The sequence below is a fragment of the Physella acuta genome, unplaced genomic scaffold (assembly GCF_028476545.2).
Source record: "Physella acuta isolate Inbredline_101_S28 unplaced genomic scaffold, ASM2847654v3 ptg000653l, whole genome shotgun sequence".
Taxonomy (NCBI): Eukaryota; Metazoa; Mollusca; class Gastropoda; family Physidae; genus Physella; species Physella acuta.
In genome coordinates, this window is record NW_026732172.1 from 17,272 (window position 1) to 36,361 (window position 19,090).

Consider the following 19,090-nt stretch of genomic DNA (forward strand, 5'->3'; position numbering starts at 1 on the left):
GGCAACAAGTCATCTAGACAACAGGCAACAGGTCATCTAGACAACAGGCAACAGGTCATCTAGACAACAAGCAACAGGTCATCTAGACAACAGGAAACAGGTCATCTAGACAACAGGCAACATGTCATCTAGACAACAGGCAACAGGTCATCTAGACAACAGGTCATGTTGACAACAGGCAACAGGTCATCTAGACAACAGGCAACAGGTCATCTAGACAACAGGCAACAGGTCATCTAGGCAACAGGCAACAGGTCATCTAGGCAACAGGTCATCTAGACAACAAGCAACAGGTCATCTAGACAACAGGCAACAGGTCATCTAGACAACGGGCAACAGGTCAACAACACAACAGACATTAGATTGTGTAGACAACAGGTAACAGGTCATCTAGACAACAGGCAACAGGTCATCTAGACAACAAGCAACAGGTCATCTAGACAACAGGCAACAGGTCATCTAGGGAACAGGCAACAGGTCATCTAGACAACAGGCAACAGGTCATCTAGACAACAGGCAACAGGTCATCTAGGCAACAGGTCATCTAGACAACAGGCAACAGGTCATCTAGACAACAGGCAACAGGTCATCTAGACAACAGGCAACAGGTCATCTAGACAACAAGCAACAGGTCATCTAGACAACAGGCAACAGGTCATCTAGACAACAGGCAACAGGTCATCTAGACAACAGGCAACAGGTCATCTAGACAACAGGCAACAGGTCATCTAGACAACAGGCAACAGGTCATCTAGACAACAGGCAACAGGTCATCTAGACAACAGGCCATCTAGACAACAGGTCATGTTGACAACAGGCAACAAGTCATACAGTCAGCAAGTAAACGAACTTTTTGTTTTCAGATGTAAAATAATCAGTGTTTCTTCCAGAATTTTTTCTCCGGGGGGGGGGGGCATTTGAAATTTTCGGGGGAGGGGGGGCGGTAGACTTTCTTCGGGGGGGGGGGGGGGTGGGTGGACACTGTTAAAAGTATATATTTCTATATAAATTATATAAATTTCATTTCGTTCGGGGGGCGGTAAAAAAATTTCGGGGGGGGGCTTCGCCCCCCCCCCACCCCCCGAAGAGATGCCTGGAAGAAACTATGAAAATAATCCAGATAAAGAAAAAAAAACTTTAATAAATAATCAAAATTAAGACTTTTGGTTACCTAGATGGTGACGTAAAGGAGACACACTAAGCTAAAAAGTTAGATTTACACAGATTATCAGATTAAATCTGAACAGATGCTAACATGAAGTAGCAGGTTCAAACACAGATGTAAACATAAAATGGCGCAGCCCAACACTAAACAACAAAGTAAAATACAAAAAAGCGACTTGACCAATCAATCCCGTTCTATAAATAAACTGGCTTGGTTAACTGAAACCACCGCGTGCTTGAGGGGAAGGAGAGTAGCACGTGCGACCAATGGAGCGTGACAGCTGTGACCGGATGACGTCATACTGGTGTGTCCCATGTAAACAGTGTGTAGAGTTGCGCGGAGATTACGCGTGCAGCTTGCCAGTTCAATAGAAGGTGAGTAGAAATCTCAGGGTGTCGATTGTACGTGTACGGCTTCTAAATCTCAGCTTAATTAACAATTACAGGGGTTGGACGCTAGCATTGTTAATTAAATTAGTAATGTAGACATAAAGTATTCTTTCAATGCCAAAGGTAGACACAGGTAAATAATAATGTAGTGCTTGGCTATGAAAACAGACGATCAGAAGCAGAGGCGTATCCAGGTTTTCGTTGTATGGGGAGCGAAAAGAGCAAAAAAAGGCGCCGAATTTTTAACACGTTCTGTATACGTGTATATATATATATATATATATATATATATATATATATATATATATATATATATATATATATATAATTACTAGCTTTATGTTATTACTTCGCTATGATTTAAAATAAATTGAACGTACCACTCTGAAGAAATAAGAAAAAACACACAATGTAGGCCGACAAAACAAAAATTGTATCAATCTAAAAAAAAAAAAAAAAAAAAAAAAATATACACACACTACAACCACAAACAATGAACATAACACAATCTGTTTTGTAATTCTTGTAAAAAAAATTCTTACATAATAATTCCTGGGAAATTATTTAAGACAAGTGAAATAGGGGAAATAATCACTCTTTTAATATAAATATGTATATATTTACATAATTAATTATAAATGTCAAAACAAATAAATAATTACTTTTGAATATAATGAAATTGTTTAACACTATTCATGTATCCAAAATGTTTTTGTCTGTAATCAGAATAAAATATATCGTCATCATAAATGCTAAAGCATTACAGCATAAAGAAAGTTTTTGAAATCTGAGTTGGTATAAAACCACGCTTTTCGTTATTATAGAAAAACATTCGGAATGACGATCGCTTGTAATTAAATATCGGTATTGTAGTTCAGATTATATATTTTGAAATTAACTACTGATTCTTTGTGTTCTTTAAAGATCATTTTTTAACATAGTGATAGGTATAGGTTAGATGACTGTATAGCTCACACACCTTTTTACTGGTAATTGCAAAAACAATATTCATAGATTTTTACGTTTAAAAAGCTAATTTTCTGGCGGCATGTCACTTTGGTACATCATTACGCGTTTTCCCAAATGTACTTAACAGATCAATTCGGGGTGGGTTGGGGGTGGGGGTTCAACTTCATTCATCACTGTCCGGTCACTTTAGGTCAATTATCCAACCCAGAGTATACCCAGGTGTGACATTAATGTCGCTCTACACAATTGTGGTGGTGAGGTGTGTGTGTGGGGGGGGGGGGGGGGGGAGATAACCAACTCAGAGTGAAGATAGCGTCAGTTTTTAGATGACTGTTCTAAACATACATATATATTACATATGTATACTGATTCAGAAATAGATTTAAATAAGTAGCAGTGATATCATGACAATATTGTTTTTACAGAGGGGTCCATGGGGGAGGGGGGTTGTAACTGTTTCATATAATTTGTAATCGTAATCACTATCGCCCAGACTGTAAGAATACTACTACTTCATCATGATGACGTTGTTGACCTTGTCAAAATTTCCCCACCGCTACGCAGTTTGCCCATTAGTAAATTTAAATAGAGGTGCCTAATCAGTTGTATTTGTTTCTGTATTGTAATTTTTTTTTAAAATTAATCACACGATTCAAACTGTATATATATAAAGTAATTATGTGTGAAGTTTTATGTATAACATTTTCTAATTCAATTATTCGTAAGCAAATACATTATACAGTTGCCTTAAACTTAACACCCCTCTTGCCAAGTGATACTACCTGTAGATGTTTTTTAAACATTGCAAAGCATCGTAATAGTTATTTTTAGAATGGCAAACTGATGCATGTGTTAATACGTGTTGTAAATGTACACACTACTAGACTAGTACAATAATGCTTAATTGCTGCATGAAAAGAAATCTTGTGATTTACATGTGCCGACCAAAAATATTTTTATTTTTTAACAAATATCATTGTTTAAAACTTTGAGTTTAAAAAGTTTCCAAAAAGGCGCCACTTTGCTGAAAACGGCCAGAGGGGGAGCGGTCGCTACTGATCAGAAGGCCCTATTGAGGTAAATGGTTGTAGTATTTACACTTCTGAGCTGATGCAAGGCAGGCGGTGACGTCTTGAGTCGTGGGTTCGGATCCCGTCTGGCTAAATAAAACTTTTCTAGGTCTATCCTAAGTCTACGTTTGGCCTTGAAATACTTCTGCATTTCAATATTGCCATTTTCTAAACAGTTAAGATCTAGTTGTCCCCTTTAAAAAGTGTAACTATTAAAAATTGTAAACTAATAAAGAAGTATATTCTACGTAAAGAAAATATTTAGCATAGTAAAACAACTTTCGACTTGAAATTTAAGAGCAATAGGCGCCAATAGGCTCGTAAAGCTGGTTTTTAAATGTTTGTTGCCAGAAAGCATATTTTTCAACCAAAATTAAATATTTAATAACAGTTGTATAATAATTACAAAATGACTTCCGGTTTCATTAATGCTCGAATTAGTCAAAACAAATAATTAATGGTAATATAATAGTAGTTTAGCAAACACTTCTGTTTTTAATTTGGGTTAGTAAAGTCAGGGTGTTTTGATGATAGGGGATGTTATATGATATACATTAAATACAATACTACGCTATGCACCACTGGCCACCATTGAGTGTTTTATCATGGAAAAAAATTGTAGTGATAACAATTGTTTTACTCTCTCTGACATATACGGTTGACCTCAAGGACAGGTTGAGAGCAGTTTTTTAAAAAAAATATTTGAATTGATAAAATAATTCTAAATGGCTTTTCGTCAGATGATCTTCAGTACAAAAATATGGAAATGAGTGTAATCGATGTTTCTCAAACAGCTTTAAGTTTTTAAAATATAACTATAATTTTATCACTTGCCGTATTTTTAAAAGATTAAAAAAAGTAAATTAATATGATTACATAGACTTTTCATGCCTATTAGTATTAGCAGTAACTTTTGTGCGATTACCGATTGGTTGAAAATTCCTATGGAAAATCAACAGCCCGTTTTGTGTTTTGTCAAAATGCGATCAGAGTTTCTTCCAGGCATCCCCCCGCCCCCCGAAGAAAGTCTACCGCCCCCCCGCCCGAACGAAACGGAATTTATATAGAAAATATATACTTTTGACAGTGTCCGCCCCCCCCCCCCCCCCGAAAATTGTTGTCCGCCCCCCCCCCCCCCGAAAATTTCAAGTGCACCCCGACCCCCGGAGAAAAAAGTCTGGAAGAAACACTGAATGCGATATCAACAAGTAGGATACTGTTTATTATTATTAACACTTTTACACCCCACATTACGTTATTTATTAACACATATCACACATTCCAATTAAAAATAAACCCACAAGAACAACGCATATTACAATATCTATCAATACATAAAGATCATTTATTACAAGTCTTAGTAACAAATCAATATCATAAATCTGTGTTTACTTGAAAGGAAAATCGAATCGTGTTCCTATTGGCCAGTTGACTGTTGCTATAAATAGCATTTTCCTCTAGCTTGTGGCGTGAAAGACCTCTATGGGGCCTGAGAAAGGGTGTTAAAACCGTCATTAAGTTTAATTAGACACATCCAGGTGTGTCACTTCTTGACACGACACAGTGTCAATTATGTGTCACAAAACTAGTGACACAACATGGTGAGTCACTCCAGTTACGACATAATGTGTCACAGCGATTATGACATGACGAAATGTGTCACACAACCAACCAATGAGGTGACAGGAGGAACTGACATGTCACACGATCTGTTACACAATGATGTCTAAGTGTGAAGTACAAGCTTCACACGACAGTAAATGTGAAGTACAAACTTCACACGACACTAAATGTGAAGTACAAGCTTCACACGACAGTAAATGTGAAGTACAAACTTCACACGACACTAAATGTGGAGTATAAGCTTCACACGACAGTAAATGTGGAGTATAAGCTTCACACGACACTAAATGTGAAGTACAAGCTTCACACGACAGTAAATGTGAAGTACAAACTTCACACGACACTAAATGTGGAGTATAAGCTTCACACGACAGTAAATGTGGAGTATAAGCTTCACACGACACTAAATGTGAAGTACAAACTTCACACGACACTAAATGTGAAGTACAAACTTCACACGACAGTAAATGTGGAGTATAAGCTTCACACGACACTAAATGTGAAGTACAAACTTCACACGACACTAAATGTGAATTGTACACTTAAAATGGGGCTAAATGTGAAATATACATATAATGGGACTAAATGTGAAGTGTACACATAATGGGACTACATTTTTAAAAAGCATATTAACTTGTACATGGGACTAGGGACACAGACCCCACCTCCTTTCTTAAAAACACTAGTTGCTAATTAATAATAACGGAGAATATCTCGCCACTATAAGTATATTTCAGCAATAGCAGATTATGTGGTTACGTTTAGTTTTCAATAACAACATGTAGCTGTCTCCATGCCGTCGGAGTAATCTCCCCTGACATACGGGTCTACTTAATCATGTTTTGTTCCCTACATAAGCCAATACAAAACTTACACTGGGCGCATGTATACGACCTACATGTACTTCATATCAAAAGAATTTTTTCTAAAAGACATCAAACATTGAATCAAATATCCGTGAGATTTTCTGAAAAAGGCAATTTAATTAAATTAATTTTTAATACTAATGTTTTAAAAAAGACACAAGAAAATCCACACTTGATGTAGGTCAGCAGTAACTGACAACGAATCCTGGAGTAGGAATTAAATTGACCATAAATCTTGACACAGAGACCAGGACATGGCCATATTTTAGCTGTCCTGTCCGTCAAGATGGCCGACTAGGCTAATTTATACCTCGCTTGACTTTTATAAGACTCCTGTGATTTGAACAAGAGGCGACTACATTAGTCCACAACAAATCCACCACATCAGTCCACAACACATCCACAATATCAGCCCGCAACAAATCCACCACATCAGCCCACAATACATCCACAACATCAACCCACAATACACCCACCACATCAGCCTACAATACATCCACCACATCAGCCCACAATACATCCACCACATCAGCCCACAATACATCCACCACATCAGCCCACAATACAGCCACCGCATCAGCCCACAACAAATCCACCACATCAGTCCACAACACATCCACAATATCAGCCCGCAACAAATCCACCACATCAGCCCACAATACATCCACAACATCAGCCCACAATACACCCACCACATCAGCCTACAATACATCCACCACATCAGCCCACAATACATCCACCACATCAGCCCACAATACAGCCACCACATCAGCCCACAATACAGCCACCACACCAGCCCACAACACATCCACCACATCAGCCCACAACACAGCCACCACATCAGCCCACAATACAGCCACCACATCAGCCCACAATACATCCACCACATCAGCCCACAATACAGCCACCACATCAGCCCACAATACATCCACCACATCAGCCCACAATACAGCCACCACATCAGCCCACAATACATCCACCACATCAGCCCACAATACATCCACCACATCAGCCCACAACACATCCACCACATCAGCCCACAACAAATCCACCACATCAGCCCACAATACATCCACCACATCAGCCCACAACACATCCACCACATCAGCCCACAACACAGCCACCACATCAGCCCACAATACAGCCACCACATCAGCCCACAATACATCCACCACATCAGCCCACAATACAGCCACCACATCAGCCCACAACACACCGACAACATCAGCCCACAATACAGCCACCACATCAGCCCACAATACATCCACCACATCAGCCCACAATACATCCACCACATTAGCCCACAATACAGCCACCACATCAGCTCACAATACAGCCACCACATCAGCCCACAATACATCCACCACATCAGCCCACAACACAGCCACCACATCAGCCCACAATACAGCCACCACACCAGCCCACAACACATCCACCACACCAGCCCACAATACATCCACAACATCAGCCCACAACACATCCACCACATCAGCCCACAATACATCCACCACATTAGCCCACAACAAAGCCACCACATCAGCTCACAATACAGCCACCACACCAGCCCACAACAAATCCACCACATCAGCCCACAATACATCCACCACATCAGCCCACAATACATCCATGACATCAGCCCACAATACATCCACCACATCAGCCCACAATACATCCACCACATCAGCCCACAATACATCCACCACATCAGCCCACAATACATCCACCACATCAGCCCACAACACAGCCACCACATCAGCCCACAATACAGCCACCACACCAGCCCACAATACATCCACAACATCAGCCCACAATACAGCCACCACATCAGCCCACAATACATCCACCACATCAGCCCACAATACAGCCACCACATCAGCCCACAATACATCCACCACATCAGCCCACAATACATCCACCACATCAGCCCACAACAAATCCACCACATCAGCCCACAATACATCCACCACATCAGCCCACAATACATCCACCACACCAGCCCACAATACAGCCACCACATCAGCCCACAATACATCCACCACACCAGCCCACAATACATCCACCACATCAGCCCACAATACATCCACCACATCAGCCCACAATACATCCACCACATCAGCCCACAATACATCCACCACATCAGCCCAAAATACATCCACCACATCAGCCCACAATACATCCACCACATCAGCCCACAATACATCCACAACACCAGCCCACAATACAGCCACCACATCAGCCCACAATACATCCACCACATCAGCCCACAACACATCCACCACATCAGCCCACAACACAGCCACCACATCAGCCCACAATACATCCACCACACCAGCCCACAACACATCCACCACACCAGCCCACAACACACCCACCACATCAGCCCACAACACTCCTACAACACAGCCACAACATCAGTCCACCACAACACATCCACAAAATCAGCCCACAACACACCCACAACATCAGCCCACAATACACCAGCACATCAGCCTACAATACAGCCACCACATCAGCCCACAATACAGCCACCACATCAGCCCACAATACAGCCACCACATCAGCCCACAATACATCCACCACATCAGCCCACAACACAGCCACCACATCAGCCCACAATACAGCCACCACACCAGACCACAACAAATCCACCACACCAGCCCACAATACATCCACCACATCAGCCCAAAATACATCCACCACATCAGCCCACAATACATCCACCACATCAGCCCACAATACATCCACAACACCAGCCCACAATACAGCCACCACATCAGCCCACAATACATCCACCACATCAGCCCACAACACATCCACCACATCAGCCCACAACACAGCCACCACATCAGCCCACAATACATCCACCACACCAGCCCACAACACATCCACCACACCAGCCCACAACACACCCAACACATCAGCCCACAACACTCCTACAACACAGCTACAACATCAGTCCACCACAACACATCCACCACATCAGCCCACAATACATCCACCACATCAGCCCACAATACAGCCACCACATCAGCTCACAATACATCCACCACATCAGCCCACAACAAATCCACCACATCAGCCCACAATACATCCACCACATCAACCCACAATACATCCATGACATCAGCCCACAATACATCCTCCACATCAGCCCACAATACATCCACCACATCAGCCTACAATACATCCACCACATCAGCCCACAACACAGCCACCACATCAGCCCACAATACAGCCACCACATCAGCCCACAATACATCCACCACACCAGCCCACAATACATCCACAACATCAGCCCACAATACATCCACCACATCAGCCCACAATACAGCCACCACATCAGCCCACAACACATCCACCACATCAGCCCACAATACACCCACCACATCAGCCCACAATACATCCACCACATCAGCCCACAATACATCCACCACATCAGCCCACAATACATCCACCACACCAGCCCACAATACATCCACCACATCAGCCCACAATACATCCACCACACCAGCCCACAATACATCCACCACATCAGCCCACAATACATCCACCACATCAGCCCACAATACATCCACCACATCAGCCCACAATACATCCACCACATCAGCCCACAATACATCCACCACATCAGCCCACAATACAGCCACCACATCAGCCCACAATACAGCCACCATATCAGCCCACAATACATCCACCACATCAGCCCACAATACACCCACCACATCAGCCCACAACACACCCACCACATCAGCCCACAATACATCCACCACATCAGCCCACAATACATCCACCACATCAGCCCACAACACACCCACCACATCAGCCCACAATACACCCACCACATCAGCCCACAACACACCCACCACATCAGCCCACAATACATCCACCACATCAGCCCACAATACATCCACCACACCAGCCCACAATACATCCACCACATCAGCCCACAATACATCCACAACACCAGCCCACAATACATCCACCACATCAGCCCACAATACATCCACCACATCAGCCCACAATACATCCACCACATCAGCCCACAATACATCCACCACATCAGTCCACAATACATCCACCACATCAGCCCACAATACAGCCACCACATCAGCCTACAATACAGCCACCACATCAGCCCACAATACATCCACCACATCAGCCCACAATACACCCACCACATCAGCCCACAACACACCCACCACATCAGCCCACAATACATCCACCACATCAGCCCACAATACATCCACCACATCAGCCCACAATACATCCACCACATCAGCCCACAATACACCCACCACATCAGCCCACAACACACCCACCACATCAGCCCACAATACATCCACCACATCAGCCCACAATACATCCACCACATCAGTCCACAATACATCCACCACATCAGCCCACAATACATCCACCACATCAGCCCACAATACATCCACCACACCAGCCCACAATACAGACACCACATCAGCCCACAATACATCCACCACATCAGCCCACAACACATCCACCACATCAGCCCACAACACAGCCACAACATCAGCCCACAATACATCCACCACACCAGCCCACAACACATCCACCACACCAGCCCACAACACACCCACCACATCAGCCCACAACACACCTACAACACAGCCACAACATCAGCCCACAACACACCCACAACATCACCCCACAATACACCACCACATCAGCCTAAAATACAGCCACCACATCAGCCCACAATACAGCCACCACATCAGCCCAAAATACAGCCACCACATCAGCCCACAATACATCCACCACGTCAGCCCACAATACATCCACAACATCAGCCCACAACACAGCCACCACATCAGCCCACAATACAGCCACCACATCAGCCCACAATACATTCACCACACCAGCCCACAATACATCCACAACATCAGCCCACAATACATCCACCACATCAGCCCACAATACATCCACCACATCAGCCCACAATACATCCACAACACACCCACCACATCAGCCCACAATACATCTACCACATCAGCCCACAATACATCCACCACATCAGCCCACAACACATCCACCACATCAGCCCACAACACAGCCACCACATCAGCCCACAATACATCCACCACATCAGCCCACAATACAGCCACCACATCAGCCCACAATACATCCACCACATCAGCCCACAATACATCCACCACATTAGCCCACAATACATCCACCACATCAGCCCACAACACAGCCACCACATCAGCCCACAACACATCCACCACATCCGCCCACAACACACCCACCACAGCCCACAACAAATCCACAACACAGCCACAACATCAGCTCACAACACAACCACCACAACACATCCACAACATCAGCCCATACCACATTCACTACAACAGCCCACAAGATCCACCACATCAGCCAACCAGACAGCCACGACTCAAGCTCTATAAAGTGGCTACTTCCGTGGGAAACTTGGTGTTTGTTTACTGTAGTGGTAGCCGGGGCACCATCTAGTGCAGTACCCCGACGGTCGTGTATAATTATACGGGCTTGGATAAATGGTGGCTTGGTGCAGACTGGGCGGATAAATTCTTTTGTTGCAGGTAGAACAGGTAAGACTCGCGAAGACTTTTTCAACACTATGGATACACATTTTTATTTTGACACGTATGATACCGTCATTTGGATACACATTGGATACATTTAGATCAGGGGTTCCCAACCTGGGGGTCGCGACCCCCTTGGGGGTCGCGAAGGTCTTTCTGGGGGGTCGCCAACTGGTAAACTAAACCGTAGTAATTTGAAACAAAACATAAATATTCAGAAGAATTTTTGAAATTCGGCTTCATTAACATCACTGGAAATGTAATAGAGAAGAAACAAAGCGCACTGTACAAAGTTGTTCTCAGTCACGAATCTATGAAATCTTCAAAACTAAAACGCCATTTGAGACGAGTCATTCGGAACACACCAAAAAATATATGGAGTTCTTTCGTCGGTAAGAAGCTAGTTGCAAACGCCAGAGACTTGATCGAACAGGAAGTTTTCACCATCATTAGTGCAAGCATCAAATAAAGTAAAAAAAAAATGCCAAGCAAAAAAAACAACAAAAAAAAACAATAGGAGAAAATCTCATCAAGCGCTGCATGTACGTAAATGTTAAATAACACACTTTTATCGAAATTAAGCTTTCACCATTGTTTGCTTTTCAAGTTGATAAATCAACAGACGTGAGCTCGTGTTCGCAGTTGCTGGTCTGTGTCTATATTAATGCGGATGATAGCAAAGAAGAGTTGCTCTTTTGTGAAGATAGCATGGAGAAAATAAATACCTTTTTTGAAACTGGATGATTAAAATGGGTTAGAACGGCTGTGGGGGTTTGTACGGATGGTGCGCCATCTACGTTTAGCTCAAAATCGGGCTTTCAGAAAACAGAAAAGATTTAGCTCCCTAACACTGCCCTAACCAATCGACTTCAAGAGTCCATTGCTAGTATAAGTCGTAAATTATATATAAAATCTGGAGCCTTCAAAGAACTGAGCAAAAACATTACTATAGATCACGAGGTTCTGCTCTTCTACACTACATTACGCTGGCTGTCAAACGAAACGTTGTAAATTGTGTTTTTGAATTGAAATCTGAAATCAAATTGTTCTTGGGTGTGCAAAGGAAACAAGACTTTTTGGTATACTTAAAACGACATAGAGTGGTTGGAGAGAGTATCATACCTAGCAGATGTATTCGAACATCAAGATAAGCTTAACCTGAAGCTTCGGGGAAAATGAAGGAATATTATAACTTTCCATGATAATCTTGGGGCATTTTTATCAAAGCTGCAAAATCGTTAAAGAAAATAAATCTTGGAAATATTGTAAATTCGAGAAACTCTGCGGTGTGGTAGATGAATCTGATTGTGAGATAATTAAAATTTTGAAAGAAGCGATTTCTGGGCATCTTGAATCTCTTGAAAACGAACTGCATCGCTATTTCTCTGAGCTGAAAAAAAGAAGAATCTGCATTTACGCATTACCCATTCTCTTCTTCCCTTGATGTTGCCAGCATTCCCGATGAATTAGAAGATGAATTATTTGATTTGCAGTATGATTCCGAGTAAGATGAAAAACTGCAGACACAATTTTGGTGTAGTATTCACCATTCATACCCAAACGTAAAATTGATTGACTTTTCGAGAATATATTTTCAACACTATTCTTCGATTAAAAACAAAATTAAGATAATTATAATGACATAGGTTGGCGTTAACAAAAAAAAAATTGAAATTAAAAACTTAACCACGAAGGTTTAGTGAATAGTATGCAATTTTACTCATGCTATTAAAATAGTTATCAAGAGTAGTTCATATTGAAAGTCTATTAGAAAATCTTATTTTAGTGCTTATTAATTTCCATACTAATTTTGGCTTTTTAATTCTATGGGGGTCGCGGGTCGCTTACTTTTTATAAAAGGGGGTCGCCACTCGAAAAAGGTTGGGAACCACTGATTTAGATTATAAGCCATCCCGTGGATACGTGTGGATTACCTGCAATAAAATTGGCTATTCTGTGGATATATTTACATTACATCTTTGTAATATTCGATCACAATATATTATCCTCTGTGCTGTTCTGTGATTCTAGGAAAACTTAGACGTTGTAAACAGTCTGTGTCTTATTTGTGGCTAAATTGTGCACTATTGTACATCAGACGGATCAGAAAACTTGATCGAACATTCAGTCACTATATGCCATTACGTGACAATAACATAAATATGTCACACATTTTTATTTGAGTTGTTTCCCTTTATTTGGTCTCCAGTCATCTTGTCAAACAATAAACCCTCTAAATTAAAAAAAAAAAATCTTTATCTCACATCCCCCCAGCAACTTAAAAGAATGACCCTAGAGACCTAGTTCCACTTGACCAAGACCTGCCTAACCAACAGAAGGTCCAGGGATGACAAAATGAATCAAGTGAGGTCATCAAAACTCAGTTTTATCTTTCTCGTTTTTGGATGTCTGCTCAGTCTTCTGGGTGCTCTAGCCCCATTCTGGCAGTCTGGGCATGTAAGTAAACCTGTCTACATGTAAGTAAACCTGTCTGTCTACATGTAAGTAAACCTGTCTGTCTACATGTAAGTAAACCTGTCTGTCTACATGTAAGTAAACCTGTCTGTCTACATGTAAGTAAACCTGTCTGTCTACATGTAAGTTAACCTGTCTACATGTAAGTAAACCTGTCTACATGTAAGTAAACCTGTCTGTCTACATGTAAGTAAACCTGTCTGTCTACATGTAAGTAAACCTGTCTACATGTAAGTAAACCTGTCTACATGTAAGTAAACCTGTCTGTCTACATGTAAGTAAACCTGTCTGTCTACATGTAAGTAAACCTGTCTACATGTAAGTAAACCTGTCGACATGTAAGTAAACCTGTCTACATGTAAGTAAACCTGTCTACATGTAAGTAAACCTGTCTACATGTAAGTAAACCTGTGTGCATGTAAGTAAACCTGTCTACATGTAAGTAAACCTGTCTACATGTAAGTAAACCTGTTGACATGTAAGTAAACCTGTCTGTCTACGTGTAAGTAAACCTGTCTACATGTAAGTAAACCTGTTGACATGTAAGTAAACCTGTCTACATGTAAGTAAACCTGTGTGCATGTAAGTAAACCTGTCGACATGTAAGTAAACCTGTTTACGTGTAAGTAAACAAGTTTACGTGTAAGTAAACCTGTTTAAATGTAAGTAAACCTGTTTACAAGTAAGTAAACCTGTTTATATGTTAGTAAACATGTCTACATGTAAGTAAACCTGTCTACATGTATAAATAAACATGTATGTGTGTAAGTAACTGTGTCTACATGTAAGTAAACAGGTCTGTCAGTGTATAAGTGACTCTGCATATTTCTACATGTTTCTACGTGTCAATGTTTGTCTACGTGTCAATGTTTGTCTACGTGTCAATGTTAGTCTACGTGACAATGTTAGTCTACGTGTTAATGTTGGTCTACGTATCAATGTTTGTCTATGTGACAAAATTATCTACGTGTCAATATTATCTACGTGTCAAAGTTTGGTTACGTGTCAATGTTTAGTTTGTCTACGTGTCAATGTTTGTCAATGTTTGACTCCGTGTCAATGTTTGTCTACGTGCCAATGTTTTTCTTCGTATCAATGTTTGTCAATGTTTGGTTACGTGTCAATATTTGGTGTGTCACCAACCATGCCCGTGTTGCAGATTGTGATGAGTCAGCTGAGTCTGTACCTGCACGACGACTCGCTAGCAGACGGCAACCTGACGACAGTCGACGGCGGCCTGTGGTGGTACTGCTACAGCAACACCCGCGTCTGCAACATCTACAGGCTGGGGGAGGATGAAGGTAGTCACTCGACACATGGTTGACAGAGGGTTGGTAGAGGGTTGACAGAGGGTTGGTAGAGGGTTGACAGAGGGTTGACAGAGGGTTGGTAGAGGGTTGACAGAGGGTTGACAGAGGGTTGACAGAGGGTTGGTAGAGGGTTGACAGAGGGTTGACAGAGGGTTGACAGAGGGTTGGTAGAGGGTTGACAGAGGGTTGACAGAGGGTTGGTAGAGGGTTGACAGAGGGTTGACAGAGGGTTGGTAGAGGGTTGACAGAGGGTTGACAGAGGGTTGACAGAGGGTTGGTAGAGGGTTGACAGAGGGTTGACAGAGGGTTGGTAGAGGGTTGACAGAGGGTTGACAGAGGGTTGGTAGAGGGTTGACAGAGGGTTGACAGAGGGTTGACAGAGAGTTGGTAGAGGGTTGACAGAGGGTTGGTAGAGGGTTGACAGAGGGTTGGTAGAGGGTTGACAGAGGGTTGACAGAGGGTTGACAGAGGGTTGGTAGAGGGTTGACAGAGGGTTGGTAGAGGGTTGACAGAGGGTTGACAGAGGGTTGACAGAGGGTTGGTAGAGGGTTGACAGAGGGTTGACAGAGGGTTGGTAGAGGGTTGACAGAGGGTTGACAGAGGGTTGACAGAGGGTTGACAGAGGGTTGACAGAGGGTTGACAGAGGGTTGACAGAGGGTTGACAGAGGGTTGGTAGAGGGTTGACAGAGGGTTGGTAGAGGGTTGACAGAGGGTTGACAGAGGGTTGGTAGAGGGTTGAAAGCTGGTTGCCAATATGTTATCAGCTGGTTAACAACTGGTTTATAAATGGGGTACAGCTTATGTCAGGGGGTTGCAGCAATGCGATCACAAGTTGTGACAAATGATTACAAACAATCATGTCACACAGTCCTAGCTGTGTACCGGTCTAAAATAGAACATAGAATTTTACATTGTTTTGATGATTTGAAGCCAGCACGTGTTACGGTGTTTGTGTCCATTATTTTACCCAAATCACCACATTTATATAATTTATATAATATATGTGTTGTTACAGAGTTGCCATATAGTTAGCTAATCTAATTCCCCCACCCCCCCCCCCCCCACCCAAAATATTGAATTACTTAAAATTTAAAACATACCGTTTAAGAACTTAAAATTATAAGCCAATCTGGCAACTCGATTAAGCTATATGTACTGCTATTGCCAGGTGCTGTATGGGCTGTGAGGGTAGGAACGTTTTTTAACGTCATCCTCGTTCTCTTCTGTTTTCTGGTGGCATTGTGTAGGTGTTGCTACACTGGGGTTGGCAGAAATATCTGTGTGGGCATTATGGCTTTTATTGCTGGTAAGTGTAGTGGGAATTTGTGTGTGGGTATCATGGCTTTTATTGCTGGCAAGTGTTGTGGGAATATGTTTGTGGGTATCATGGTTCGTTTCGCCAGTAGCTTTAAGAGGAATATGTGCGCGTGTGTGTTGTCATTATTGTGTTAAACAGTGAAAACACATGTGATGAGTTAATAAATGAAGGGTTAACTGGTGTCAATGGTTAGTTGATGAGTGTTGGGTGTATGTGGTATTTCGTGTGTTGATAGGTATGCTGATAAGTGTGATGGTTTAAAGCTGCTCCTTGTTGATAAGAACTAACCCATCAACACAACTTGCTCTACTTCAGGTTTTCTAGGTTTTGGTGTGATTGGTCTGTTTGTGTACCTAGCGACGGGCGGGTACGGACTGAAGCTGGAAGATTGGTCCTACGCTTGGGCCTTTTACATCTACATCATCGGCTGCTCTGTTGTTATCATTGACTCGGTCTTACTGTGTGTAGCGTATCCAGGGTAGCCTGTCTTGGAGGGACTTGGTTCATGTGTCTTGCCTGTCTGCTGTGTGTTGTTTTTTCTTAGGTCTTGCCGTGAGTATATCGTTGATAAGTGCTGCCTTATCTACTGGGTTGTGGTGATCATACAAGACATTGCCTGGGATATTACAAGTTCAGATCTATTCTGTGATGCAATCATCCCAACTTTCAATTGGACTAATAAATTAACATTTTTAACGTATATTTTTGTATTATGCTAGTTAGAATTATTTCACGATTTTCTTGTTGTACCTATAACATATTTATAACTAAACGATGACTGTAACTATAACATATTTATAACCAGTGGCGTAGCGAGGTCGGGTGTCACCCGGTGCGGCACTTAATGGTGTGTCCCCCCCCCCCCCCCCTTAGAGGCGTAGCGACCCTTCCCGGCGACAAACTTTCAAATTTTCTTTTGATTGCACCCCCCCCCTCCCCTTGAACTTTCGATTTGCACCCCTCCCTCAAGTTTTTTCTATATATTTTGCTATTTTTTGCCTTGGTGTCACCCCCCCCCCCCCCCTAAATGGTGTCACCCGGTGCGGTCCGCACCCCCGCCCCCCTCGCTACGCCTCTGTTTATAACTATAACATATTTATAACTAAACGATGACTGTAACTATGATTTGATTGGTCTCGTGTACATATTTACAATCATTTTGAGGTTATTTCAAACTTTGAATTCACTTGAATATTTGACTGTCATTGACATGCATATTTGTGTTTTAAAAATGCCATTCATAATTTTTAACTATTCTAATGACATTAACAGAAAGATGAACACAAGACAGCAATACAATATTATTTCTAACTCTCGCTTCTCCTCTCGCTATCTGAGAGCATCATAGATTTTGTTTAAAAAAAAGGCTTTTTGATTCCTACTATTGTGATAGTACTAGACAATTCTTTCACCCCCCCCCCCCCCCCACCTCCGCCACGTAGTTCTTCTACTACCCCCAAGCCCCGTACAAAATATTAAAATATATATGTATAGAAAATATATACCTTGACCAGTGTCCACAAACCCCTCCCCAGGAAAAGTGACCAATTACCGGAAATACACCCATAAGGGAGAAAAATGTTAAAAGGTCTGAAAGAAACCCTTCCTATTTGCATCCTTCTCATTGCTCACTATCTTTACTAGTGTAGATTTGTGTAGAGCTAGGCTGTCTTGTTTAGTCCTGGGTTGTGTAGAGCTAGGCTGTCTTGTTTAGTCCTGGGTTGTATAGAGCTGTCGTGTTTAGTCCTGGGTTGTGTAGAGCTAGGCTGTCTTGTTTAGTCCTGGGTTGTGTAGAGCTGTCGTGTTTAGTCCTGGGTTGTGTAGAGCTAGGCTGTCTTGTTTAGTCCTGGGTTGTGTAGAGCTAGGCTGTCTTGTTTAGTCCTGGGTTGTGTAGAGCTAGGCTGTCTTGTTTAGTCCTGGGTTGTGTAGAGCTAGGCTGTCTTGTTTAGTCCTGGGTTGTGTAGAGCTAGTCTGTCTTGTTTAGTCCTGGGTTGTGTAGAGCTAGGCTGTCTTGTTTAGTCCTGGGTTGTGTAGAGCTAGGCTGTCTTGTTTAGTCCTGGGTTGTGTAGAGCTAGGCTGTCTTGTTTAGTCCTGGGTTGTGTAGAGCTAGGCTGTCTTGTTTAGTCCTGGGTTGTGTAGAGCTAGGCTGTCTTGTTTAGTCCTGGGTTGTGTAGAGCTAGGCTGTCTTGTTTAGTCCTGGGTTGTGTAGAGCTAGGCTGTCTTGTTTAGTCCTGGGTTGTGTAGAGCTAGGCTGTCTTGTTTAGTCCTGGGTTGTGTAGAGCTGTCTTGTTTAGTCCTGGGTTGTGTAGAGCTAGG

The 19,090-nt window shown here is 42.5% G+C and overlaps 1 protein-coding gene across 2 annotated transcripts; it reads left to right on the forward strand.

The window, feature by feature from the left end:
* The first annotated feature begins 1,475 nt into the window (after positions 1–1,475).
* LOC131948617 (uncharacterized) lies at positions 1,476–17,631 on the forward strand. Of its 2 annotated transcripts, none has more exons than XM_059310222.1 (5): positions 1,476–1,539; positions 13,945–14,127; positions 15,305–15,446; positions 16,625–16,762; positions 17,090–17,631. In XM_059310222.1, exons 2-5 carry the CDS (start codon positions 14,026–14,028, stop codon positions 17,254–17,256), a joined length of 549 nt encoding a protein of 182 aa, XP_059166205.1. In that variant the 5' UTR covers positions 1,476–1,539; positions 13,945–14,025; the 3' UTR covers positions 17,257–17,631. The 2 variants fall into 2 exon arrangements, with proteins under 2 accessions (XP_059166205.1, XP_059166204.1); XM_059310221.1 differs by lacking the exon at positions 1,476–1,539 and adding an exon at positions 11,589–11,676.
* The last annotated feature ends 1,459 nt before the right edge of the window (positions 17,632–19,090 follow it).

What these genes read in the sequence shown, in the direction of transcription:
- LOC131948617 (XM_059310222.1), top strand. Translation starts at nt 14,026, where the DNA reads ATGAATCAAGTGAGGTCATCAAAACTCAGTTTTATCTTTCTCGTTTTT. An exon ending in CATTCTGGCAGTCTGGGCAT is followed by an intron (nt 14,128 to 15,304) that starts GTAAGTAAACCT and finishes CCCGTGTTGCAG; the next exon opens with ATTGTGATGAGTCAGCTGAG. An exon ending in CATTATGGCTTTTATTGCTG is followed by an intron (nt 16,763 to 17,089) that starts GTAAGTGTAGTG and finishes GCTCTACTTCAG; the next exon opens with GTTTTCTAGGTTTTGGTGTG.